The sequence below is a fragment of the Fundulus heteroclitus genome, chromosome 8 (genome assembly GCF_011125445.2).
Source record: "Fundulus heteroclitus isolate FHET01 chromosome 8, MU-UCD_Fhet_4.1, whole genome shotgun sequence".
Taxonomy (NCBI): Eukaryota; Metazoa; Chordata; class Actinopteri; order Cyprinodontiformes; family Fundulidae; genus Fundulus; species Fundulus heteroclitus.
The window spans coordinates 31,461,923-31,489,505 of record NC_046368.1 but is presented as its reverse complement, the minus strand read 5'-3'; the positions used below and the strand labels follow the sequence as shown (position 1 = coordinate 31,489,505).

The 27,583-nt window shown below is 40.1% G+C and overlaps 1 protein-coding gene across 2 annotated transcripts; it reads right to left on the bottom strand.

Moving 5' to 3' along the window:
• Positions 1-4,847: 4,847 nt before the first annotated feature.
• tacr1b (tachykinin receptor 1b) lies at positions 4,848-27,409 on the bottom strand. 2 transcript variants are annotated; one of them, XM_021310021.2, is made up of 7 exons: positions 27,041-27,409; positions 24,190-24,365; positions 21,856-22,050; positions 15,973-16,123; positions 15,638-15,834; positions 15,354-15,453; positions 4,848-5,410 (listed from the first exon to the last, which is right to left on the bottom strand). In XM_021310021.2, exons 1-7 carry the CDS (start codon positions 27,263-27,265, stop codon positions 5,354-5,356), a joined length of 1,101 nt encoding a protein of 366 aa, XP_021165696.2. In that variant the 5' UTR covers positions 27,266-27,409; the 3' UTR covers positions 4,848-5,353. The 2 variants fall into 2 exon arrangements, with proteins under 2 accessions (XP_021165696.2, XP_021165694.2); XM_021310019.2 differs by lacking the exon at positions 4,848-5,410 and adding an exon at positions 11,620-11,840.
• Positions 27,410-27,583: the final 174 nt, after the last annotated feature.

The following is a 27,583-nucleotide window of genomic DNA, read 5'->3' as shown; positions in this document are numbered from 1 at the left end:
TATATGTTCAGTGAAGTGCAGCACCCCAGAATCCCTCAGCCAAAACAAACAAGATGGCCGACGCTACAAAGTGTTCGTTTGCTAGTGTGCAACAACCCCCCCGACCCCAGCAAACATCCAAATACAGCACATTAACTTAGGTAAGGTTTACCTGGCTTCTGCCAATCTTCTTTATTGCCCTCAGAGTTTTCGACGATGTCAAGTGCTCTCTCTTCGCTCCTCCGGGTTATGGAGAAGAGGGTGTGCATTCCTCAGTGGTAGCATTTTCTTCGACTTGCCATTGTTTAAATGTAGGCAAGTCCTCCATCCGTCCTAGCAGATTACGCACAGACTTCTTCTTTTCTTTGGCCACAGCCAGACCCAGCTACGCTAATCTTTCAACGGGCGCTCTTGGTTCTTTCCTTTTTACATAAATATACACCGAGTTGGAAATACCACCTTGTATCCTTAGGTTTTTGTGACAAAAACGACAAGAATCATTCACCCTAGTCTCCCCCTGACCGCAGCTCGCCTTGTTGAATTATATTGTAAAATGTTGACAGGTCTGATGCTTTTGGCCTGATTGTACCTTTTTTTCATCACGTACGCAGCTTCTCCGATTGGTTTACGTTGCGCCTGTTAACCCCGCCCCATAAAAAGCCCTCTATGGACTAACTTTAGCCGTATCGACGAGAGGCAAAAGCTAGTCCGGCTGGCAAGGCTAGGTCACGGCAATCTGACAGGAAATGACACGAAAGCCTGATTTGGTCTACAACATTGATCAGCTCTCAGCAATTTACAGTCATTTGTTTTGTCTCTTGCTCCTGTTTATTCTTTCTGCATTATGAAGCTCTACTTACAACCTGGCACAAAATACTAAGGTTTGTCATATATTACCCAGGGTTAACATTTTAATCTAGTGTTTACTTTAGTTTTTACGTTTTGATAACAGGCTGTTATTTCACTGAAATACTACAAAGTTTACAGGTTCTACATTTTTATCAGGCAGATTTACTGGGGTGTGGTAGTTAATCTATTAGAATAATTTACTATAACACCAATAAACACTTAATACTGTATGTACTTCCAACCAAGTTTGCCAGTAATTTACGTTAGATTGACCTTAAATCAACCCACTTTAAGTATACTTTTATCAATTTTATTTCTGTTTTGTTACTATAATTAGTATATGCAAATTCTGTTTGCACGGTTCTCTTAACTGCTTTTCATTTTTTGTTTTATAAACTGTTTGCAATATATTCTTTAATCATTGTTTAATAATTTATCTACTTTTTATTGACATGCTGATTTTATGATTGAGCTGCATTTGTGTCTGAAGTGGTTTTTAGCTTTTGGGTTTTCATTTTTACGTAAATGTGCCCCAAATAACCTTTTTTTTTTTTTTTTTGCATTTGTGAGTCTAAGTCTACAGTATCTTTGTTAAATCAGAATTTATTTTGAATTTCACACTTGTCTTTTATGCATAAACTTTTGCACAAAGATACTGGACTGGACACTGAGCTGCAGGGACAAATAATCCTACGGACAGCTGCTTCTCTGGAGGGAAACAACGGCTTCTCCAAGGAAGTACTGCTAAAATAATCAATACTAGGAAGTACTGCTAAAATAATCAATACTATGCAAGAAGCATTGACTGTATTCATATCCTTCAACCGATCACTGAGTTAGTGTTACTGGCTCCGGGTTTGTACGTCAGAGAACCTGGATCGTGCACATTAGGATTTGGCATGCCATATTTTAAGATGAATGAACTTTGGATATCACTGCAGAGAGAGATTGAGGATTTATAGGTGTCAGGATCTTCTGACACTAACGCCGCTCCTTTCTGTCCGGCTGGGGGCTTATTCAACACAGCTGTATTTTGGAAGTCAACAGGCAGGTGGAGCCACAGACTTGGTTCAGTCAGGTGATGGACGGAGGCTTTTATGATGTAATTGAAGTTATCTGGCAATCAAGATCATCACCAAAGTAAAGGGAGGAGGGAAACAAAGAATTAAAAATGACATTCTTTTGCTTTCTTCTACAGTTCTACTACAGCTGCTGCTGAGCAAGGCACTTCTCAGCCATAGAGTCACGTTATTAGTACTAAAGTAACAGTTGATGAAAATGTAGAACCTTACATTAAATAAAACCCAATCAGCTGTAACCATTGATGATAATAACGACCACAGCAGGAAGAAACCATTTTGTTATCTGAATGTGTACTCATTGTTTCTGTCCCAGATGTTATTGTTATTCTCATACAGATGCAAGGATGTCACATGTTATGATTTTCTATCTTTCATTTAGACAACCAAAAAAGTATTGTTCAGTGGCTTACAGGAATCGGGGTTTTGGGTTTACATCCATGCTTTTTTCCTCCTGATTTCAGAAATTATACAAGCACAGCTAAAAAAAAATGGGATATTGTGTAGACGTTCAACTTTTTTTGTCCCTCATTTCTGAAAGTCAAACACAGACACAATGTAGACTGAGTACCAATTTCAAGGCTTTTTTTTCTTCCAATTTTAATAACTGCAGGAAACAGATAAGGAAATAAACAAAAATTAGGTGTTGTTTTAGAAAATTTTTATATTGTGAAAAAGTTAAAACATCTTCAAAGAAAGCTGAGTGTTAGAAAAGGGAGAGGTGGGAAAAGCTGCACCAGAGACAGGGAGAACAGCAGAGATGAGAGGATTGTCAGGCAAAATCCTCTCAAGACTTTGGGGGAGCTTCACAAGAAGTCGGCTGAGGCTGGAGTCAGCGCACCACCAGGGCTGTGAGCAGGACTCTAAATAACAATGTTCCCATTTCAAAATGCACAGTATCTGTGTGATGGCTGCATTTACAGCCACACAGATGTGGTAACAATTAACATTTATGTGATTTAGTTTCTTTGTCATATAGGGGTTTCATTTACAGAGCCATTTCATTATTTGGAATTTATTTATCAGCATAACACTGTATTTCAAAATTAGTGTGCACATTTTGCTTTACCCTGTTTTGTTATGACTGAGTTTTTAAGTTGCTCTAGTCCCTTTGCTGAGGAACCAGCAGGTGGCCAAGGGGCTGAGCTGATTTGGACCGTACCACATTGGTGCTATGGGGGGAAATGGGGGTTTAGCTTCATTTGGTTTAGTTAGGTTTGTGTATATTTTACCCCATGTGTTCCTTTTGTGGACTGATCAGCCACTATTTAAGTTCCTCTTTGTCCCATTAATGCAGGTCAGTTTGTTTTGAGTTAGTACTGTTACTAGTTATTTTGAGTAGTTTTGTTCCTTTAACCTCTTTTCTGGATCCTCTTTTGTACGTGTTATATTTTATCCTTTTTGGGTTAAATAAAAGAACCCTGTTTTTTGAAAATACACCTGTGCCTGACTGTCCTTACTGCTCGGTCCATCACAATCTGCCATACATATTGTGGGAATTCAAAATTGTCTGCAAAGAAAAATTACTAGCTCTGCAAACCGTTATTTAGGTGTTTAAATTATATATTCTGTAAAATGAGGATAGTGAAATCTAATTTAAGGAGGCAAACTGATGTTAATTTTTATATAACAGGAACACATCAACATCCCAATTGCTGTCTGTGACCTTATTTTTATTAACTCATTTCTGCAAGGACCCAGATAGTGAACTACTCATTAACGCAAATTACAATATGTCTAATAAGTAATTTTGATTCAGCATTATAGTTTTAAAAGGTGAAACTCATTATATGCTATAGATTCTTTCATGGACAGAACTGTTATCGCTATATCTAAAATATCTGTTTTGGTTAATTTAGGTGGCTAATGCTCACAGCTAATACACTTTTTTTTAATTTCACAGAAAATTAAAATATTACAGAAGAGTGATCAAAACAGCATTTTAATACGGACATGTTATGAGCTACAGAACTGTGGGGAAGACTGGGACCGCGACAGCAGTCATTTACACCCTTGAAAAGGAGGGTATGCCACTGTTTGCCACAGGCTGTATCCCAACATATTAATGAAAAGTTGAGTGGAAGGAAAAGGTTGGGTGGACAAATGGGTACACGTTACAGGGATAACTTCAGACTCGGTGGGGATTTTGAAGAAAAGCCTGTTTGTGGACAGTCGCTCTGTCCTGTTTGCAGATGAAAGTAAATTCCGCATTTCATTTGGAAAACAAGGTCTCCGAGTCTGGAGGAAGAATGGAGAGGCCCAGAATCCACGTAGCTTGAAGTCTTGGCCATCAACCTGGTCTGACCTGAACCCCAAAAATAATCTATGGAGTATTGCCAAGAGGAAGATGAGAGACTTACCTGACTCCGCCAGATAGATTTGCTCCGCATATCCATCTGGAAACCTTCCGTTGAAGTAATTTTGGGAAGGGGCGAAAATACTGGTTAGCTGATTGGCCTATGTTGGTGATAGACGGGCCAAATAAACCAATCAGATTTGTCGTCGCTCGTAACAGAGCAACGACGAAAACACAACCACAAGCCAAGCTACTCTTGCTGCTGCAGGTAAAGGCTCGTTAGCTCAGCAAAGAAATACTCTGTAATTCTGATAAAACTTGCTCAATAGCCACGCTAACGCTAGTTTCATCGGCTGAAGCCGCCATGTTCTTTAGACTGAACTGTCGCGCTTCTCGTTGCGTCACACCTCAACCCGCCTCAAAGCGAACGGTGATTGGACGTTCGTTTGGTGAACGGCTCCAAATTTTCTTTAACGGAGAGTAGCCAGACTGATCTGCGAGTGAAACCTTGAAAGCTCGCGAGATCAGGATGGTCTCACGAGGCTAATGAGAGACACCAGACCCAACAATGCAGGTGACCTGAATGCAGCTAACAAAGCAATCTGGGCTTCCTGGACACCTATGACGCGCCAGAGGCTGATCACCTTCAGGTATTACTACATGGATGCTTTAATTCGTGCCAAAGGAGTCTGAACCATGTAAGGAGTATGAATACTGCATGGTAGTGGCCCCAGATTTCTGTGGTCTTATGTAATATTAAAATTTTCTGAGAAACAGCCATAAGCAAAAGCATTTAAAATGAACAGAAACAAACATCTGAAACCTATTCGTGGATGGAAAGTAAATAAAAGAGCGTTGTTATATTATACAAATAGATCAATATAAAGGGAAATTTTTAAAAAGGATTTTATAAACTCAACTCATATCACAAGGAAGTCATTTAAGCTCCCACAATATAAGAAAGGCTATTTTAAAAATGAAACCAGCAGCTGAAACAGAATATGCAGATGAGCAGGTGTGGGCCTGATATTTTGGTGCATTTGCACAGAAGGCAGTTTTTCTCGCCCCCTAATCCAGCCTTGGTGAAGTCCTCATTCAGGATTATTTTTCTGGCAGCTCGTTTTGCCTTCCTCCTCATCATCATCAAAGCTCACGAGTGGGTGAGCGATGAGACCGTACCGCTGTACTTTCTAAAGAGAAATAACAACTGGAAAAACAAGCATATGATGTCACGCATAGCAAGCTCTTGATTAAATCATGCATTTCATCTTTACCTGAGTGTTTTAATGTTACACCAGGAATAAAGATATGAAGCTGTGTATATGTGTGCAACATGCAGCGGAGGCAATAAAAGGTAAACAGGACCACAGAGGCTGCAAATCTATGACATGGATGGATTTGTGTTCCTGCAGAGCGATCAGGCGTGCATTAGATGTCTAGCTTTACTGAGATCTCTGTTTGCTTAATGCTCAATGAGCCTGCCGTAATCATTATTCAGTCATTCAGAAAAAAGCCGTGTGCCGTTACTGATGGATTATGTGGTTTTATGCAGATTACGGTCAGTTTGTCTGGATTCGCAACTAGACACGTTCAACACAGAAAAACACACAGATGTGATGACATACATATTATTCTCTTAATTTATTGTGATGCACAACAGACTTCCCATAATTTCTGTTTGGACTGAGTTCAAAAAGCTTCACTTTTTTGTTTCCATACCAGTGGTTTGCTCATTGTTCACACAGAAACTCTCCCTCAGCATTGCCCAAACACATTCTGGGTATTTCTAAGGAGAGTTTGCTTCATCAGCAGCTAGAGCAAATGTTATATAAAATGAACACATAACACAGTATAACATTAAATGTAGCGTACTATAGCTACCTGAGGCATAATACCACCAACACTTACAATGCTCTGCAAAGATATTTACCCCCACTAAAGTTTTAGTGTTTGTTTTTTCCCCATTTTAAAAAAAAGAAGGTAATTATTCACAGGAAGCTAGCTCCCTGGTTTAATTTAGAGCTGCTGAAGCTGTTGAAGCTCAACGTTAGGATAATGTACCTGTGTGTGTTCTCACTTTATTTATTTGATGTACCAGCTTCTAAATCTGACTCTGACTCACAATTTACACCGCAAAATACAAGCATGAAGAAGTTTGATTTGATTTGTGTCCGATGACGAGCGGACACACTGGTAGAGCGGCATAGAGTAACAATAACAGAGCGCTCCATAAAGATGTTATCAATCAGAGAAATAAAAAGTTACTTCCTGATTGTATCACAGTGGTTCCATTCAACAGGTGAACACGCCCACGGCAACAACCTCAACTCCCCGCAGCCCCCACCACGGGTTGCCGGTTTGCCTGTTCATGTCTGAATACACGCTAAAACTGCATCTTTAAAATGAACTGCACCTGTCTGAATCACAATGAGAAGTATTACAGCTCTGTGCGGGAGCATAGTCAAGAAACCGCGTCTATCACCAATTTCCCCCCCAGCAACGACGGTGGCGGCAGCGGTGTGGGCATAACATGCATATTGGTGTTTATCGCCGGTTCAGAGTCACAGCACCATGAGCAGCGCTGTTTGTAGGTGCTGTGCGATCAATAGAGAGACCGGGTCACTCAATTTAATCTTCTAAATAAAACTTTTGTTCATTCTCCTCCTTCATCACTAACTTTGACCTTAGATGTCTCGCTGCATGACAGTTTCCCTGATTTCAGGCAATTGAGCATATTTGCAAGAACGAATGAAGTAGAGGCCACGAGCTAGGTGCTCATATACAGCACAATGCATAGAAGAAGATAACTTCCTTTATATTTCATCTTAAAATGAAGCGTAGAAGAAGACTTCTTCTAAATGAGTAAAATTCCGTGTGAATACATTTTTATTTATTTATCAAATTTACAGTTTTTGATTTTAATATTTACTAAGGAAATGTTTATTTACACGTCTTTATGGTGTGGGGAAAAAACACTGTCAGACCGCCATTACATTTTTCATCTCAGAACCCAAAGGGTGCTCGCACCACACTTTGGGAAACCCTGGTCTAAAACATTGAAGTGCGAAAACAAACAAAGCACTTCATCCAAAACTATTATTGTAAAGATATGTGCAGTTAAAACAAATCACATTGCCTTTTTACTGAATGAGAGGCATGAGTGCAATGACTTGGTGTCATATAAGCAGAGTTATAATAATAGAAAGATGACATTTGGTCAAGAATGGTCCTCAGAATTAGCAAATATGTTCTTTCTGCAATGCAAAAATTACAAGCCAAATGCTGCAGGTCACAATATTATTTTTACTCTTTGCACTTAGACTTTAATGAAATATTTGAGAGTACACACCATTTTTATCCAAACCATTCCTCTATTGTTCCAAATGTGAGCACAAACCTTTTTTTATGACCTAAAAAGTAACGGAAATCTTCATTTGTTCTTGTCAATCTAATTTCTTATCCATAGCTGCCAGGCAAGAGAACAGCACTTTTATTACTTTGGATCCAGAAGATACATCATATCTAAGGCTTTGTTGAATAAAAACCCAAAGCACTTGAGCTGTAACTAAAATCTACGGTAAATAAATCTATATACTGGATTTTATGTCACACAGCTGTTGGTAGTCTGACAGGTTAAAGCCCTAAAGGTGCATAAGCAACATTATTTGACTTATTTCATCGAATACTTCAGTAGCTCACTCTAGTTGCATACAAAGTTTTTATGAAAGATTATCATGTCCTGCTGGGATATTAGTTATTATTCTGGGGTTTTATACTTTGTTTTTGCTCAATTTGTTAGTGAATAAAGTCTTCCATCTTTATTTTTAATTACAGAGGAAGTACAACATTGCGCATGCGCAAAACAAGGAAGCAGCTAACAGCTTTTAGTATGTCCCTGGGAAACAATGCAGAACGGTCCAAAATCCAGTAAAAAAACACACAAAAATAAATCATTCCAAGAAGGAAAAGACTGGAATGTTGCTGAGAATACAGTATGAATGCTGGTGTTCGCTGAAGTATAAGTTAAACCAGCTGATAGCTCAGATGTGACCGCAGAGTTGATTGACGTGATGTGAGTAAATATTCTGATATGATGCTCTTACAGTTGCTGTAGATCGGTGTATTCAATTAATAATGGTTGGTCTTTGATCACGCTGAGTTGCTGCTTTACTGCGAGGCATTGCAGATGGTCCAGTGTAGTCAAGCATTATTTAATACTGTTTTATTAATTAAGCAAACTGGCATTATGATACTTATGATAGTACTGCCGGTAGATGGCGCCACGTCTGTTTACATCTGTGTAACGATTTAGGGTTTGCTTGGTTCTGGACTAAATTAGTTTTCACTTCAGACTGTTCACTCCGCAGTCAGTTCAGCCATCTGCCCAGACCATTCCCACCTATTGCCTCTAATTAAGTTCCAACTCTGCTCACCTGTTCACTTGCCTTTATATACCTGCCTCACTGACTCACTCACTGCCAGATCGTCATGTCATCTCAGTCATTGATCATGTCGTCACTCGTGTCCTGCCACCGTGTTTTTTCTGTCTCAATACCGGTGACATCTCATCTCCTGGTTTGTTTTAGCCGTTTTACATTAAAAACACCTTTTTATGTAACTCTGTGTCCGGTTGAATTTCGGGTTTGCCAGCACCAACCGTTACAATCTGTTCATCGCGCCCAGTGCTGGGGCTATGTTTATCCACAAAAAGGACCATCTAAACATTATCAGGATGGAGGATTGGCGTATATAACTATAATATTTTATCATGATCAAATAGTTTTTGGTCTTTATAACATGGCTATATACCTTGAAGTTCAATGATTACCCATTGTCATATTAGTATTTTGACATTACATGTTTTAAGAAAGCAGCAGATCTGGAGCAGGATCAAAACAAGTGTAAAAGTATAGAATGTTCCCATTTAAATGAAAAGATAGTTAATACCTTAACCATACGTTACAACCGGTCTTTGGCAGGGGAAGATTTCTTTGCTACAAAGATGTAAGCAAACTCGAATCAAACCGTCAACTGATCATCAACTGTTTCTGAGAGTAAGCTAGGGACATTTGGCAATGGTATCAGTTAAGAATAGTTTTATTTCCATCTGCAGCACTGTTTTTATTGGAGCAATAAATTATTTTTCTGTCATGGTTTTGGCACTAGTGCTAGTCTGATTCAGCATTTGACACACCTGTGCAGCACCCGTTCTCATCAGCCTTCACGAGATCTACCTGCACCTCTGACTATATAACCAGCTCTCAGACCAGTCACTAGTGCCAGATTATTACCAGCCACCGGTGAGTCTAATCCAGCGTTCCTGAATCCTGTCTGCCTGCCTGTTACCTGACCTGTTTCTGCCTCCTGATTCTCTGAGCCTGCCTAACCCAAGTCGGACCTGACTGTTGTGCTATCTGGATATCTGAGCTGCTTCTGTGCCCTGATTCTGCCCCTGGATTCTGCTTTGGATTTTCCCTGGATCTCTAATCACCTGGCTCTGACCCTGGATCTGCTCTCGGACTTCGGACTCTGGTTATTCCCCGACCATCCCGCCTGTCTCTGCCATCACGGTTCTGACCCTGTGCCTGTCCTTTGACCACCGATTACCTGCCAGCCCCATGAGTAAGATCCTTCAAACTGCGCTGATCAGACTCTGGATCACATTGGGCTTCACCAGCGACGTCACCAACAGGAGCCTTCACTCACCTTCCAAGCCTGTTTGATTGTGAGAAGATTAATGACCGAAGTTTCAACGACTCTAACATCTCCCGAAGCCTCTTTCTGGTCACTAATCTGTTGTCTCCAATTGCAGTGGTTCCTGTTTCAGACGCTGGTGATTCACATATTCATATCGCCCAGCCTTATATCAGCTTTAAACTCAGAAACATACTGGATGGCCCACAGAAGACCACCCAAACAACCTATATCTGTTTGGCTCGGAAGAGGCTTATAACCTTATGTCTACTGGTACCCTGTAAAGAGGGTTTCTGTATCAGGGCTCCCTGCTACTGGTCATTCAGCTTCTGTCAACCCTTGGTTTACATTCTCTACCAATCAGACTGCTTTGTGGAGGAACCTTCTGTCATATCATTGATAGACAAGTTCTAGCAACAACACAGAGGTAAAAGGTTACCAAGTATGGTGCCACTCTGAGGTTTATGTCAATCAATTCAGCCATCCGGCAAGGGCTAAAAAGACGAGTTGCGTCTTTTCAATTTAATAAAGAGAGTTGATGTAGTTTAAACATTTGTGCTCCCTCTCCGAATTCTTCCACGGAACGCACATCAGACGGATTGTTCTTGCACATTTTTGCAGAAAGGCCTAATGTTTTAGGGATATCACTGGAAACACGTCATAATTTTGCTAAACATTTTAGAATATATTTAAGTAGTTTTCAGCGGTATTTTAACAGATCAGTGCTTCAAACATTGTGTAGCACGTTTCTTTCCTATTCGCTGGAAGCTATTCTTATCCATGCTTCTCAGAAACTGATCTGAGGCATCGTTTTCATCTACACCAAATCATTCCCTGTTTTCTATGAGTAAAGTCAGTTCATATAACCTATACGTGATACTCAAAGCCAGAAAGAGGACTTACTCCTAATTCAATAAAAAACATGTGGCAGGCTACAGAGTAATAGAAAAGCAAAAGGCCAGTAGCACAAGTCATAATACAGTTAATATGTTGACGATCCATGAGAATTACCCATCCATTCAATCTGGTTTACAAACTGGCATTGGCCTGTTTAAGATTGCACGGGGCAGGACCTTTTCAGCCTATCCCAACTATCTTTAGGTAAGAGATCGGATAGACTCTGAACAGGTCAACAGTCCATCACAAGGCCAGGTAAAGATACTCAAGACAAACACCCACACCTGTTCCCTTCCATATTCAAACTGCATCTTATGTCTGCAGCACTGAGCCTCATATTCCCCCAGTCATGTTATGCGTGGCTCTTTTCCCATCTCCTAACCTCTATATTTAGCTGGGCCAGTGACCAGGCTGCTGCAAACTGAATGCTGTTCCACACACTGTCAAAACAAGGGGCTAATCCTGTCCAACAGGTGCTGGCTCTGTACCCATGGGCACTCTGCTAGCACTCCCCATACTCCCATATGACACAGTGTATTTAAAACTGGTGAAACAACACTGTTGCCAGTCAAAGGCAGGGGTCCCTCTTTGTTCAGCTCCCTACGCGGGAACATTAGAGAGCAAGACTGAGCTGTACAGGAGGTGAATGATGAGATGAAGCAGGGTGACATCCGCCGATGCGTTCATACAATGTCTCTTAGGTCTGAGAGACCGCTGTATGATTTCAGCATAAGTCCTCATCAAAGGAGATCGTGAGGATGTATCAAAGCATCACAGCCATGTAGCTCATAGGACCTGTAAAAAGGTCTGTTTAAACATGTTAGCGTTAGCCTTGGTCTCTAAGTACTGCCGTGCTCCTGTGACAAATCCGATCTCCACACGTTGCCCCTAATGGTGGAAAGGTGAGAGCTTTTGGGCAGCGTGTCAGAGACTGAACCGTTAGTTGTGACCTCCTCCAGGGAGTGAGTGTGTGGATCAACAGGCGGCGCCTCGGCTGCTGCGGTGGAAATCACAGTCTCCATTCGGCTTGCACGGTATAGGCTGACCTGAAAGCAGAGAGGGTTCATTTTATTTATTTATTTATTTTTTTTTTTTTTTGGGGGGGGGGGGGGTCAGATAAATCAACTCAATCATCGACACATGTCCTAGCTGAGAGTAGTGTTATGTACCATGGATTGGTGAGCGATGACAACCATGTTCCCTAAAACATTGGCTTTCTGTGAGAAATATAAACATAAACTAAATTTAATGTTTGAAATCCCATTTTTGTTCAGAAACAGTGCAATTGCAACGTGTGAAATATGAATGCTGATGTACCTTTCATGTCAGGGACACATTGGGACAGATGCCACACCTGAGATGATATTTAGATGCTAAAAAAGGACTTATTACATTGACTATTTTATTGATGTTGTATTATGGAATTCTGCTGTACAGGTTAGATTGGCCAAACTATTTTAAATCTTTAGCTATACTCACCTGCCACCTTATTAAGCACACCAGTTCAACTGCTTGTTAGAAAACAAGCCAATGACGTGACAGCAAATCAACGCTGTAGGGCACCTAGAGGTGGTGAAGATAACTTGCTGAAGTTCAAAGTGGGTATCAGTGATGCAGAAACAGCTGATCAACAGTACATTTTAGGCAGAGAATGATTTGAGAGCACCAGTTTTGTGGATGAAAATGCCTTGTCAGATGTCAGAATAGTTTGGGCAAACCGGTTCGGGATGAGAGAACAGTGGCTCACACAATCACTTGCTTGAATTGAAAAATGCAGAATACTGTCTCTGCAAAATCAGATGGTATGGCTGGCTGATAACTCGATTAATCTGTAAATCGAATTTAAAAAATTTTATGATTTTTTTTGTTGAAAATCAGAATGTAATTTTCCCAAAGCACTCATTGGGCTTTAATGAAGAGAACACAATGCAATGCTGATAGGAAAATATATTGTCAAAATATTGTAAAGAGGAAACTTTTATACGCACTGGACGGTGATAACCCTATACTCTACCCCTTGCTGCTGTTCAATGGTTGCATGCTATTTGTTCTCAGTGGCACACGCAATGCACACAGCCGAATGGTCAAGGAAAATGCGGAATGCACCGGAAGTATTTTTTTTTTTTTTATATGTTATAATTAAAATCAAGTTAGTATGATTCTATTTTAATTTGGGTCTTATATAATTGGTGTGTTTAGTGCCTCTAGTTTTATGTGATGTTAGCTTCAAAACACTTTTCATTTCTGGTTTAAATTGACTAATTTACTTAATTTTTTAAGTTAGTTTGAAGTTACACAAGTGGAGTGAAGCCCGTTCTTAGCTCATTGTGTAAAACCACTAGCAGCAAACATTTAGTTATACTTTCATTGTTTACAATGGCAGGGCCGCCATCTTGTTTTACAAGCATGTTTCACAGCTTGTATTTAGTTGCACTATGAATTCAGGTAAACTCCCAGACAAAATGCTTGCTATAAAAGTAAGTTTTGTAAATTTATTTCAGTAATTTATTTTTGTGAAAAAAAAGGAGGAAAAGAAAATGTATTTATCGGATTTCCTATAACACAATCGAAGATTTTATTTTCAAGCCATATCGCCCAGCCCTAGCAGATAGGCTACAATTCACACAGGCTTACTAAAATTGGACAAGAACAGAAGTTGCCTGGTCTGAAGAGTTTCAATTTCAGCAGTAATATTCACATGTTAGGGAGTAAGTTTGGCTTACAGAACAAAATCCATGGAGCCATCCTGCCAACAGATCTGTAGCTGCTGCTTAAATCAATCGTGTCAATATAGACCAAAATCTCTTGAATGTTTCAGATGCCTTGTTTCCCCATACCATTAAGATTGAAGCAGTTCTGAAGGTGTACCAATAAAGTAACGGGTTAGTGTAGAGATGAGCAAACACAATTCAGACTCATTCAAAACCTAGGAAATAGCCCGTTAGTTTAGTGCCGTTCCAAAGCTACAAAGCAGATAGCAGAATTAGCATCGCTAGCATTTTGTGCTTACTAATTGTTTGTGTTTTTTCTCTCTCTGTGACACCATATATTTTTCTACCCAGCACCAAAATTATGCAAGATAAAAGAGTAAAACTGTTTGATAGCAAAGGAATGTCTATTATCCAAGTGTAAATCTTGTGATCTGTTGCTTGTCATTCAAGTCAGTCAAAGGCTATGTTCACACTGCAGGTCTTGAAGCTCGATTCTGATTTTTTGCTGAAATTGGAATTTTTTGAGGTGGCTGTTCATACTATATTAAATGCGACCGTCATCATACTGCTGCCTGAATGGTTCAAGACCGCAAAGTAACCTGCATGTGCCGATGACAGGGCAGCACACTGTTTGCGGAAGTAATGGTGAATGTAATTATTTCTAAAAGTGTTCAATAAAGTTTTGTTAAAAAAATATCTAGAAAAGAAAACAAAAATCCGGATACCAGCTGGCATCGCTCATTGTTATTAGAAAGCTGTTAAACAATGGGAGCCGGTAATATTAAGACCACATCACAACAATAGAAGGTAAGAAGAAAGCAGCACAGCTATTAACAGCGGTCTTTTATGGAGCGCTAACTGCTACTACCGTGTGTGGATGTGTAGTTGGAGCCAAGAGAGTGATGTTAAAGATGGATGGATAAAATGCGACATTACCGTTCAGACAGTGGATACTTGTCTGAACGGTCAATACATTTACAAATTAGTACCACATATGAAAGTGGCACAAATTAGATTTTTTGGGGGTTGAAAAGTTCGGAATTGGCCCGTTCACACCAATGTGAAAAAGACAAATATGGTCGCATATGGGTAAAAAAGATCTGATGAGTCGCATTTTCATGCAGTGTGAATGTACTCAAAATTGTCCCCTGTAACGTTGCAACTCATCCTTTTTTTTTTATTTATACATTTTAGTTTCATTGAAAGGTCAATTCAATTTAAAGTTGCTTTCTGTCTTCGCACCAACAGGCCTTTATGAGCTTTAACTCCCACAAAGCCACACCCACCCACTGAACGCTGCGCGGATGTTCGTATGCAGTCAAGGTTTCTGTGACAGCGGAGACGATAATAATCACTAAGACGGCCGGAGAACCAGACAAGCAGCAGATTATAAAGAAGGCAAGCAGGCTCCAGGCCGGAGATTACGACAGCAACAAATTTTATTTTAAAGAAATACACTGAGGGGAGATCTGCTGTTTTCTGCTGTAGGGATATTTTTGATATTCTGGTTAGAAATCATTTATTTCTTTTGAGTTCTTTTTTTCTCCACCTCAAGTATAATGTGTATAAACTGGTGCATTACCACCCCCCATGGGGCTTTAATGAAAACTATATATCTGTTGTTAAATCTGTATAGAAGTTCTGCTGGGCTAAAAATAGCCTGACTAGGAGCAAATGCTTGTCCATAAGGACTGAAAGGCTTTGATAGACGGACGAAGACAGGTGTGTCAAGCTCCTTACAGTTGCAGTGTGAGATGCATTCTCTGTATAATGGTACACATAGCTGGAAAAGCAGCAGATGGAGCAAGTTAAGGAAGTAATATTTTCCCCCGTCTCTCCTACACAGACCTGGGTTTGCAGGTAGCGACGGGATTTAAGCTCCAGCAGCTCTTCTTTGGTGACAGTCGGAGCACAGCAACAAAACACCTGCTGGAAGCCAGCTCTGAACCTGCCAAAGGGGTGGGGGGGGGGGGGGGTAGGAGTAAGATATTGCACAGCGGATTAATAAACAGGATTGATTGTGCACACAAACCCAGATTACAGCCAACTCATACGACATAGAAACAGCTAAACACCCACGCTGACAGACAGCGCACCCTTTTGAAGGTAAGCAGCTCACAACAACAACCCACCTGCTGTTTAGGCAGTAGTAGATGACCGGGTTGTACATGGTGGAGCTCATCGCCAGCCACATGATGGCCAGGTAGACCTGCTGGATGTAGCGCTCCTCAAACAGTTCAGGGAAGAACTGATGCAACAGGAAGTAGACATGGTAGGGCAGCCAGCACATGGCAAAGGTGCACACCACTACGATCATCATCTTAACCACCTACCAGAGGGGAGCATGGAGGTGATGTGCATATAGTTTGCTTAATCTCCTCGGCTGTTTTTCATGTTACAGGATTAAAAAGTCATCAAGCTAAAGAGCGGTGTTCAGTGATCAGGGCTGTGTTGTTCTTTGGGTCACCTTGCGTTTGGCGATGAGTTGCTCTGCGTAGTGTTCAGAGGAGTCTCCTGGAATCTTACCAGCCCAGAGGGTGACTCCCACCGTCATGTACGCCCATCCCATGATGCACAAGGGCAGGAAATAGATCAGCACGGTCACACACATATAGTAGCTGCAGCAACAACAAAAAGAAAAAAATAAGAAAGGCAAACAGATAATCTACTGTGGAATAGGTTTTTTTTGTTTTAACTGAGACGTGAGTTGTGATCATGTACAGGACCTTGCATAAGTATTCACATCTCTTGGCTTTTTACCTATTTTCTTACATTCCAACCTATAATTTAAATTATTTTAATCTTATTCAATGGGATGAATCTGTAAGAAAGTCTACGTTGGTGAAGCGAAATTAGAAATACATATTAAAAAAGAGCTAAAACATGTGGAAACTGAAAATTGTTACGTCTATATGCATCCACCTCCTTTGCTATGAAGCCCCTGAAATATTCTGGTGCAAGTCATTACCTTCAAAAGCCCCAAGATTAGTAAAAGAAAGTCTACTTGTGTGAAATCTAAGTGTCACATGATCTGTCATTATAAACACATCTTTTCTGAAAGGCGCCAGAGGCTGCAGGACCACAAAGAAAGAGTCATCACACCACGAAGAAGAAGGACCTCTCCAAACAAGTCAGGGACAAAAAAACACACACGTAAAGGTGAGGTTATAAAAAGTACCAGAATCCTTCTTATTCCCATGGGGCAACACTGAATCTATCGTGATCAGGTTGATCAGGTTGTCAATTGTGGCCTGTGGAATGTTGGTCCACAGAATTTCCCAGTTCTCACCACCAGTGGCCTGTTGGTGGGGAAGTCACTGATCCAGGAGCAGTATGGTACACATAATCCTAGGTTGTGCAGCTTCAGGGCCAGCATGTCCAGAAGCAGGTTGTTGAAGGCTGAGCTGAAGTCCACAAAAAGCATGCTACCATAGGTGATGGGATACTGCAGACGAGTCAGAGCCATGTGAAGTGCTAATGATGAAGCATCCTTTTTAGAACGATTCTCCATGTAGGGGAACTGAAGGCTGTCCAGACCAGCAGGGATGGCGTCGATGGATCCTCACAGAGCACTTCATGATGACAGCAGTCAGAGCAACAGTCGGTAGTCACTGAGGCAGGTGATGGTTGTTTTCTTTAGAACAGGCATAATAAGGAAGGATTTCAGAAAGGAAGGGACCATGGGCAGCTGCAGGGAGAGGTAAAAGATGTCAAGAACATCCTCTACAAGTTGGTCAGCACAGGATTTTTGTGTTCTTGTTGATATTGATCTTTCTCAAGGTGGAGGTCTCTTGGTGCAGCTGCAGGATGAGGGCCTGATGCTGCCCCTCTGACTAAGGAAGTTGATCCAACATTCTGCTGAGTGTTAGCATGCAAAGATGCTGTTTAAGGTGTCGGGTAGAGCTGGGTCATTGAGTTTCTGGTAGCTTTGCTTATAAACTGTGATGGTCCTAATGCCTCTCCACAGGTTGCTTGGGTTGTTGCAGTCCTCAGTGTGCTGCCTCTACCTGCTTGTGCCTCTTGTACTTCCTCTGAACATAGAAGATATTTGAAATATGATAATATGTTACATTTTTAGTAGAGAGATATTACTTTTTTTTTAAACTCTAGTTGGTCATTACTATGAAACATAATCTAAACGTACAACATATGGAACCTGGAAGCAGATTTGCTACAGCAGCAGAAGACTAATCCAGGTGCCACTTCTGTCAGCTGAGAACCGTATATTTTGGCTAAAATAAACACAGATTCACCAAAACTGGGCATTAACAGACAGGGAAAATATCACCTGGTCCAATGAGAATCAATTTCAACTGTAACATTCAAATGGTAGAGTTAGAGTTTGGTGTGAAAGAAATCATGGATCCATCCTGCTTTGCCTCAGCAGTTTAGGTTGGTAGGGGCTGCGTAATGTTGCATTTTCTCAGGAACCCTTGGGCCCTTCACTCACTAAGTATAATTTACTGACCATGTCCTTCCTTCTGTGCCCACAGTATACCCATGGTTAACTCCTGCAAGATAATGGAGCGCTTCACAAAGCTCAAATAATCTAAAACTGGTTTTATAAACACTGCACTGACTTCACTTAACAACAACGATAAATCCCAAGATCAGAATGCAATTAATCCCCTTTGGTGGAACAGGAAATTTGCATCATGGATGTAGGGACAACAATGGATGTCAACAACAACAGTAAGAGGCATGATGTCAATATGGACTTTGTATAGTTTCACTCTGGCACGTGTTTCAATAAGGTCTTAACTTAGTCTCAACATTGAAATTATCTTAGCTTAAGCCTCCATGGTTATATTTATACAAATTAAGGTGCTAAGAGAGTTATCTACACAAGGGAAGATTCTGACAACTCCTAGCCAGTCATAAAAATCCTATTTCTTTAGATATACATGGCTGAGAGTTCAATTAGTAGTCAATACACGGTTATGGTCAAGCCTTTAGACAAATAAGAAAGCAATAGTTTAGGAATATGATGCCATTTTGAAATAGCTAATCATGACACTACTACATATTGGATATCTGGACAAGTCCAGTCAGATCAGTTCACAACATGCTCACAAAAACCAAATCTCCAAACTGCTGATGCTTTAATGTGCAAAATGATAAAAAGGGTGTGTTACTTTAAACAGGAAATTACATAGGATCTGTATCAACACTCTCCACTTTTATAGATGATAAAATGAAATGAACCAGACATGCCTATAGTAGCTACTCAGAGTCAGATCCATCATCTCAACACAATACGCTTCATTTTTATTACATTTATTTCTCACCAATAGCCCTGGTATAAATAGAATATACAAAAAAGAATGCCATAATATGCTGGAATTAGTTTTGACATACTAACACAAAATGCATGAAACTTCATGGTTTTCACACCAAATAGAAGGATTATACACATACTGATGCCATACATCTAAATTTATCCACCAGGTGTGGCTTACTGTTCAGAAACATTAGTCTCATGATGGGAATTAAGACGCATTAAGGCAACTTAAAAGAAGGGTTACGTTTCTTCTTTGGGGGAAAAAGAGGGAAGAGAAACGTGGTATTTTTTTTCAAGGTGTTGCTTTCTTTTGTATTCCTTTTCTCATACAGTGTCAGGTAAGAGTTGAGGCAGATTATATTTGCAAACTGTCCACTCAGGCTTGCTCCTGCTACATTCAGCTTTTAGATCAGGAGCTTATGTGCAAACCACATAACAAAACAACAGAAAACTGCTATCATCAATGTGAGTGTCTTTGGGCTCATTTATCATGAATACCAACAGGATTTCAAACGTGTGTGACATCTCATTCATCATGTTTGTTTACTTTAAATCCATCTCCTCTCCACAGCGGATGTCAATCCCTGACCTGTTTTGAAGGCTATTTTGCATAAATTTAACATTATTTCCATTGCGCTGACGACCTGAAGGTGTTCCCCCCAGGTTGGTACAGAAAGGTCAGTTGGAAACGAAGCAAAATTCCTGACAATGCACATTTCTGGTGGGTAAAAACAGGGGCTGAAGCCATCAACCTGATGAACCAGAGCTTTGGTCTTGAATAAAGAAGTTTAGGTTGTTAGACTAAGTCTGATGTTACAGTAAAGAAGAATCGTCTCTACATAACCTTACACATTTCTTCTCCTTTTGCTTTTCTGCCACACTTTAATGTTTCTGATCAAATGCATTTTAAGATCAAAGTCTGGACTTTACCTACATGCCACTTCAAAACCTTCCTTCTTTTGAACCAGTCTGAGGTGGATTTGCTTGTACGCTTTTGCAGAATCGTGAAATTAAGCTTAAAGGTGCATAGCCACATTTGACTAATACGTCAGTGGCTCACTCTGGTTGCATCCAAAGTTTTTATGAAAAATTATCACATCCTGCGAGCATATTAGTTGTTATTTTGGTGTTTAACACTGTTTTTTGCTCAATTTGTTAGTAAATAAAGCCCTTTGTGCATATTTCTAAGAATAACGGATGTACGACACTGCACATGTGCAGCAGGGGATAAACAAGGAATCCGCTAACGACTATTAACGTCTCCCAGTGAAGCGTGGAAACAATGAACAAAGGTCCAAGATCCAGTTGCAAAAAAAAAGGCAAAAAAAGGTCTTAGAGTTGCTGTAGATTGGTTTATTTAATTAATAACGGTTTAGTCTTGGCCACTTTACCGCGAGGCATTGCAGAGGGGTCAGGCTCAGTCCGGCATTATTTAGTATTGATTTATTAGTCGCCATCTGGCTTTTTTAATAGTTCTGCGATGCTGTCTGTAGATGGTACCATGTCTGTTTATCTCTGCTCATCGTGCCTGTTGCAGGATTATATTTAGGCTCCAAAAGGACCATAAAAACGCTATCGGGATGGACGCTTGGTGTATATCACTTTATTTTATCATGATCAAAGATATTTGGTCTTTTTTTATAAGACCAAATACACGAGAATATATGAGAGAACAAGAAGATGAGAGAAACATGACAGAGAAAAATATGAAGAACCAAAACAGGAGCCTAAAAGAAAGAACATGAATGAGAAAATAGAATCTTACTTACATTTGATCAAAAAGTAAAATGTATGTTACAATTGTGTTTTAATGTGTTTGTGCAGTGGGAACAATCAACATTCCTATCAACTCATTCATGTCATTTTAGCACGTCATCATGGTTGTGCCCTGAGTCCCTTGTTGGTCCAGATAATGTTGCTCTCCATGGATTCACACACACAAATACACGTCATATACACATTCAAGTCACTTATTGTTTTAATAAATGATTACATTTTAATCAAGCTTTGGTCTTCATTGTAATTGATGGACAGGGGGATAGTGAGTGGTGGAACTCAATATTTTTTAAAGTATGGCTACAGCCCTGCTTGTGAATGCCTTAAAAAAGCAAAAGGAAGGTTTTGGAGTGGCCTAGTCAAAGTCCAAAATTAAATTAGATTGATATACTGTTCCATTCCCTTAAACAGGCCATTTATTCCATTCACACTAGACCATACTTTGACCTAGAGCAGTCCTGGCTATGAAAAATGTCAGAGAAGGTATTAGTCCTCTCTTCTGCTGCCTATTCCACGCCATCTAAAAACCCAGAGTGGTAAGCCCTACGCCTGTCCTCCAGTTATCCTATCTTCATGTTCAGTTGAACTCCTTGTTGAACTCCTTCGATTCGCTCTTCCTTCCTGACTCCCAAATCCAGTTGAACAGTTACTGTTATCCTTGTCAATAAGGTCTTTGCATTTTTACTACCTGTGTCCTGTAGCTCATTCTGCATGTGGGTCAGAAAATCATCACAAAAATGTCAAACAACACAGAGTCTCCACCCAGTGTTCTGGGAACAGCTGGGTACTCCCGTTACGCCCTGGTAAGATACACACCTAGCATACATCGTATGCTATTCAGTTGTTGACACACAAGTAGTCACCAATCCGTCTCATGGTAGGTTGACAAAGCTATAGTTTTCAGCCCCACCAGGAAAAACATTTTCTTGTCAATCTTGACTAATAAACTATATTTAATGTCTATTGGTGGTTTAAAGTTCTCAACTTTTATGCTGAAACTAAATAAAACCCTTTTGTTTCACTAGACTATGGTAAATACCAAACTCGAATGGTTGATATATACTGTCAGAAAAAGAACAGTAGGCACAAGGATGTTTTATTAATCTTCCATCAATAATTTAGCAGCCAGTTTTTCTCCCAGTGCAGGTCAATAATAACCTCATCTAAACACTGCATTTAAATTAAATTTCCTCAGGGAAATCATTTGATCATTACATGTTTACAAATTGTTCTTCACAGTGTCAAGACAAGAAGACACTGGAGAGAGGAGGCAGCTCCAGCACATATACTCACATCTTTCTGAAGTCGACAGCAGTGTATTCAGGCCAGTCTATGAAGCAGACTGTGCGTCCGGGCAGCACCGCAGTTGACGAATAAAGATACTGAGGAAAGGCCAGGAGCAGAGCCAGAACCCAGATCACACCAATCACCACCCGGGTCTGAGTGGAAGACAACCTCTGCCTCAGAGGGTGGATGATAGCCATGTATCTGCCAAACACACAGACACAAAACAAAGTTGTGGAAATTTCATATTTTCCTCCCAGGTGACCTCTGTTATCTATTAAACTTACAGAAAGAACATTAACTAACTCAGACATGAATTGAGACGTGTTTCAAGTTAAAGAGACAACTGTTGTTTCTCTATAATTTAATAACAGTTTACATTCTGAACGTGTTTTACAACCAGTTACATGGTCCTGTCTGCACTTCAAACTTCAGAGTTCTGTCATCTACCAAAAATTTACATTTTCAAGTCAAATTACATTAACTTTTTTTGTTTTCCTGGTTTCTGTAATGGTATTGGTATCCCATATGCTCTGGATTTATGTATGACTTTTATTCTTGTGCCTTAGTATTTATTTAATGTTGTGGATAGTTTTGTATCTTTCTCTTGTATGATACATTTGTAAAATAGATCATAGAGACTTTGTAACGTCTCTGCTAAAAAATAGTTTTAGCTAAAGGCTGGTACACACGGGAAGATTTTAAAACAGTCGGCTGATTTTCAAAGCTTTAGAGACACCACACGCAACAATAACAAATTGTGGATATCCAGTGATAGGTTTGCTTGTACAGTGTGTGGTGTCCGGTCAGACCACACACCAAACACGAACAGATTTCACACGGGATCATTCAGATGTCACATGGGAAATCTTGCGAAGATCAAACGTTAGTTCAGAGTAAATAAACATTGTCGAGTCGCGGAGGAAAAACAATGGTGATAGTTTGTGGACTCATTTTAACAAAGAAACGGACATAAAAACAGTAAAGCCGTTGGTGGAGTGGTGGCCTAGTGGTTAGAGCACAGAGCTTTGGTCCCAGAGGTTCTGAGTTCAACTCCCACAAGCTGCCATTCTTGGTCCCTGAGCAAGACCCTTAACCCCCAATTGCTCCCCAGGCGCCACACAGTGGCAGCCCACTGCTCCCCAAGGAGATGGGTTAAGATGCAGAAGTGAATTTTTCCATTGTGAGATCAATAAAGTTTTATTATTATTATTATTATTATTATTATTATTATTATTATTATTATTATTATTATTATTATTATTATTATTATTATTATTATTATTATTATTTTATTATGTTAATAGAGTGGAGAGAGCATGAACAGGGTGCTCTACGTTTGCTGCACTATGTTATGGAGGTGAGCTGTTTTGTTCTCTCTTGGGGTTTCCCTCACCTCGTTTCTGATTGGCTACACGTCATATTCAACAGGCTGCAGGCTCGTTTGTCTTCAGGAGACACCACACACTTGGATTTTGGGGCAAGACAATCTAACTTGTTGAATTTCCCTTATTTGAGGTCAGAGCAGTCCCGACGCTCTACCGAGAGGACCAGATTATTCTTAACACAAAACACACGGCAAGAATCTCTCTTACGATTATCTTAAGAGCCACCCAGATGGTCGGGCCTGTTTGGAGGGGAAAATCAGGGTGATAATTGGGCTAATTATCCTGCCGTGTGAACCAGTCTTAAGGGATGTGCAGGAAGACTCTACTACGATGGTGGACCTTTACTTCTGGCTAATCAGATTATCTAATTGGTGTTAGGTGTGGACCTAATACTGAATTTTAAACTTGAATTAAAAAGAATTTAGCGAAGTTTTGGTTTAAGGGTATGCACCTGTTGGCAACCAATAGAGCCTTTCTTACTTTATCATGTCTTCTAGTAAGTTTACTGTTTTTCAGTTGAGTTTTACAAGATGAACATCACTAAAGGTGAAGAAAGTCATGAAATGATTTATTATGGCCTCATTTTCTTTATATTACATAAACATGGCATTCTAACTGTGTAGAGAGAAAACGAAGGTTTGAATGAAAACATCAGAGTAGGTATACAGAGCTTTTCTTGTGGTTTAACACACTGTTGAAGCACATTTAATGTTGGCGATCTCTTCTTTGTAGTAGCTTTGATAAAAGATTACTCCCATTCCTTCCATCTCTTTTCTGTCTCTCATCCAATGATGTTACAGAAATGAGCTGGGATCCCTATTTCCCTGTCCCTTCCTATCTCCTCCAGTTCAAGTCAGCTAAACGCGGCATTAGATGTCGTTTCTGCTGTTTAAAGGGACATTCTTGTGTAATGACAAATTGTGGTTAACTCACAAATGTTTTGCAGAGCACACACCTGTCCAGAGCAATGGCCGTCATGGAGTAAATGCTTGCAAATATGGCTGCGATGGGGAAGAAGTTGTGGAAGCGGCAGTAAACCAAACCAAAGTACCACTCATTGTGAACAGCATAGGCAAAGTTGATTACTGTGTTGAAGGCTGACATGGCGGCCTCAGCGAAGGCTAGGTTCACCTGCGGAGGAATGACAACATTCATTTTATCGTTATTCATACACCTAACATGGTTTATCATATATGTATTTCAAATTTTGACATAGTTGTGACCACAATAAACGGTCTGCAAATGATTTCTGTTTCATTGCTGAAAACAGGTGGAGTCTTAGCTTAAATGGTATTTAGAAAAGATTGAGCAAACACACATTGCAACATAATAGATTATGGGTAAATTCAGAGGCAGAGACAGATCTAATATGAACCTTAAAAACAGCCTTTAGCTTCAATTATAATCCGATGCTTTCTTTATAGAGGTATCTCTCTGGGTACAGTGCTTTGCAAAAGTGTCCATACTCTGGGAACCTTTTCACATTTTCTCTCATTATTAGCATCAACTTCACTGTATTTCATTGGAAATGTATTTGACAGTACACAATGTCGCTCAGAAACATGAAGATGGAGGAAAAATGAGATGGCTTTTACAAAGAAAAAATCTGAATGATACATTTTTCATAATTATTGTGACAATTCACATTATTGTTATTTGGAGTCCTCTTTCACCTAATATGATAATGGCGTAATAACGCAAGTATATCCTCAACCTAGTGGCTCAGACAAATTAAGCGGTGGCGTTATTTGGTTTAAATCCAGAGAACTCCCACCCTGCAGAGGTCGTGTTTGGCTTTGACACCAATTTAATTTCTTTTCAAACCAGTGTTTGTCTGGCTCTCCCTCACCCGGCTCTCACTTTAACTTTGAGCACGTGCCTACCTGACAAGAGCTGGGTTTCCCCCACGTATTATAAGCCGTTCTGGCCGCTAGGATTTACATGCTAAGTGTTGTTTATTTTAAATGCCTCAATGTTTGGAAGCGACATAAAAACTTCGGTAACGTTCCCGTCTGGAATAAAACCTCCCGGTCAACTAAGATAACGCGCTAGCTGTCATACTCTCAGAGAGAGGAGACGGAGACAAGATGGGAAATAAACAAGCATGCGCATGCAAATTACAGTGCTTCTTTTAATTAATTATGTGATTAAAATTTTATTGTGCAATTAATTGATTTATTGATTATCGCAACAGGCCTAACTACAAATCTACCAAGACCAGATCATTCACCCGAACTGACAGGCCCAGCAAGGAGATCATTGATGAACGAACTAGCCAAGAGGCCCATGGTAACTCTGGAGGAGCAGTAGGGATCTACAGCTCAGGTGGAAGCATGTACAAGACATCTAATAGTCATGAGCTGCACAAATCTGGACTTGGTTTAGATCAGGTATGACCGACTCTGGCATGTTTTAGATGAGTCCCTGCTCAAACACAGCTCATTCAAATGGCTAAATTACCTGTTAAGCATCTCACAGGGTTCTGTAGGAGCCTGTTAATGACCCATGTGTTTGATTTAGGCCTTTTTAACCAGAAAAACATTTAAAACATGCAGGACTCTGGCACTTGAGGAGTGGACTAGGCCTGTCCTGGTTTCCATAGTTAGAATGGCCTCAGTTAATTCCCACGGTCATTTTCCTTCCACTTCACAATCACTCACTACTTTGGCTTGGTTTTATCACGTATAATACCCTTAAACTACTTTAAAATGTACTCGAGTTTGTAGTTGTAATAGGACAAAACGTTAAAAGGATCCAAGAGGTGGGAATATTTCTGCAAAGCAAACATCCATGTTGATGTTCGTTGAGACGAGAGCAGTAGAAATGATAGAGCACAGAATTAATCAGCTTAAGAGCCAGCAATTTGGTAAACGATCCAGCCTTAGAAGAAGGACATTTAGGCCACATTATGTGTTATTACAAACCTTCATTGTTTTTCATACATGAAAAAGAGTACAAAGAATAAGAACATTCACAAGTGTGCAACTGCTAGAAATTGCCTAATCATGAAGACCAAATTTAGGGCACAACTAAAACTAAGAACCTGTAGGGTCTGGATTAATGTTAACCATGCAGTCTATCCTTGATGCTTCAGATCAAGGCCACTTATCTTCTTCATAGGCAGTCTCCAAGCTGTGGGCTTCTTCTCATTCTAACTGATTAGTTGATTACCAGAAAACGAATCAGCGTCACATTACAGAAGGGATTTTTCAAGCATGTTGTAAAATCTAAGTTGATCATTGGAACTCCTGAGTATATTTGGGTGTGGTGAAGATATCCTCATTTAAGGTTAAGACTGAAGGATAAAAAGAATAAAGGCAGCCGAAGTGCAAGACATTAACTCAATTAACTCTGGTTCTGCAAATGTGCTAAAAATGTCTTCATTTATTTTTTAAAAATAGTTATTAAAATATAACCAACTGTAGAGTTAATAAAATCTATATTTAAAATATGATCCAAATAAATTTATCAGGATCATATTTTATATAGAGATTTTTTAACTAAATAATTCATCGGCCAAAATGCCTGTGGTATTACCTTATGACTGTCTGATTTGCAGAGATTTGCAATTCAGGTTTCAGTTATTCAGATTTTACACAGAAATCATTGTGATTTAGTTGGATGACCACCACTAATGGACGTTTTTTGTGATTTCTGACACTGTGTAGGCGTTCATTTTTACGTCGTTGTAAAAGTCACATTTATCTTGTATCACAATATAAAAAAGACACCTTATTATAAAAAAAGGATTTCTCCAACATGCTTGCGCTCTTCCATATCAAAACTAATTTTCACTCAGAACTCACCAGAAAGTAATTGGTGACGGTCCTCATGCGTTTATGCGCCAGAATAATCCAAATAACCACCACGTTGCCGACGACAGACACCACAACGATGCTGAAATAAGCCACGGCCCACAGTGTGATCTGCCACACGGGCTGGATGAACTTGTTGAAGCCGTCGCTGCAGTTCGCGGAGACGTTCGTCCCGTTTGCGCCACTACAGTCTGAGGCGTTATAGAGTGCATCCATCTTCTGGGCAGAACCCCGCTTGTAGACTTGGGTGCTTAAAAATAGGCTCGGTTCTTCTTACCGGATTCCTGGGGAGCAAAAGTTGCTCTGCGCGCCTTCGCTCATTTTACGCACCGTGCAGGCAGCGCTCCACTGAATGCGCCAAAGGTCTGCCTCCTTTCCACAAACGCTCACTGCTAAATGCACCCCAGCACACACACACACACACACACACATACACACACACACACACACACACTCCAGCCGAGTTTTCCCTATATGACCGTCTGAGCCAGCTTAATTTTTTTGGACAAATGTACTCTCTGAAGGATTAATTTG

Bases quoted from the DNA above. Each gene is read 5' to 3' on its own strand.
- tacr1b (XM_021310019.2), bottom strand. From the start codon at position 27,265: ATGGATGCACTCTATAACGCCTCAGACTGTAGTGGCGCAAACGGGACG. The intron at 24,366-27,040 runs GTGAGTTCTGAG...ATTCCTCCGCAG, and splicing joins CCGTCACCAATTACTTTCTG to GTGAACCTAGCCTTCGCTGA. The intron at 15,835-15,972 runs GTGACCCAAAGA...CCCCTCTGGTAG, and splicing joins AACTCATCGCCAAACGCAAG to GTGGTTAAGATGATGATCGT.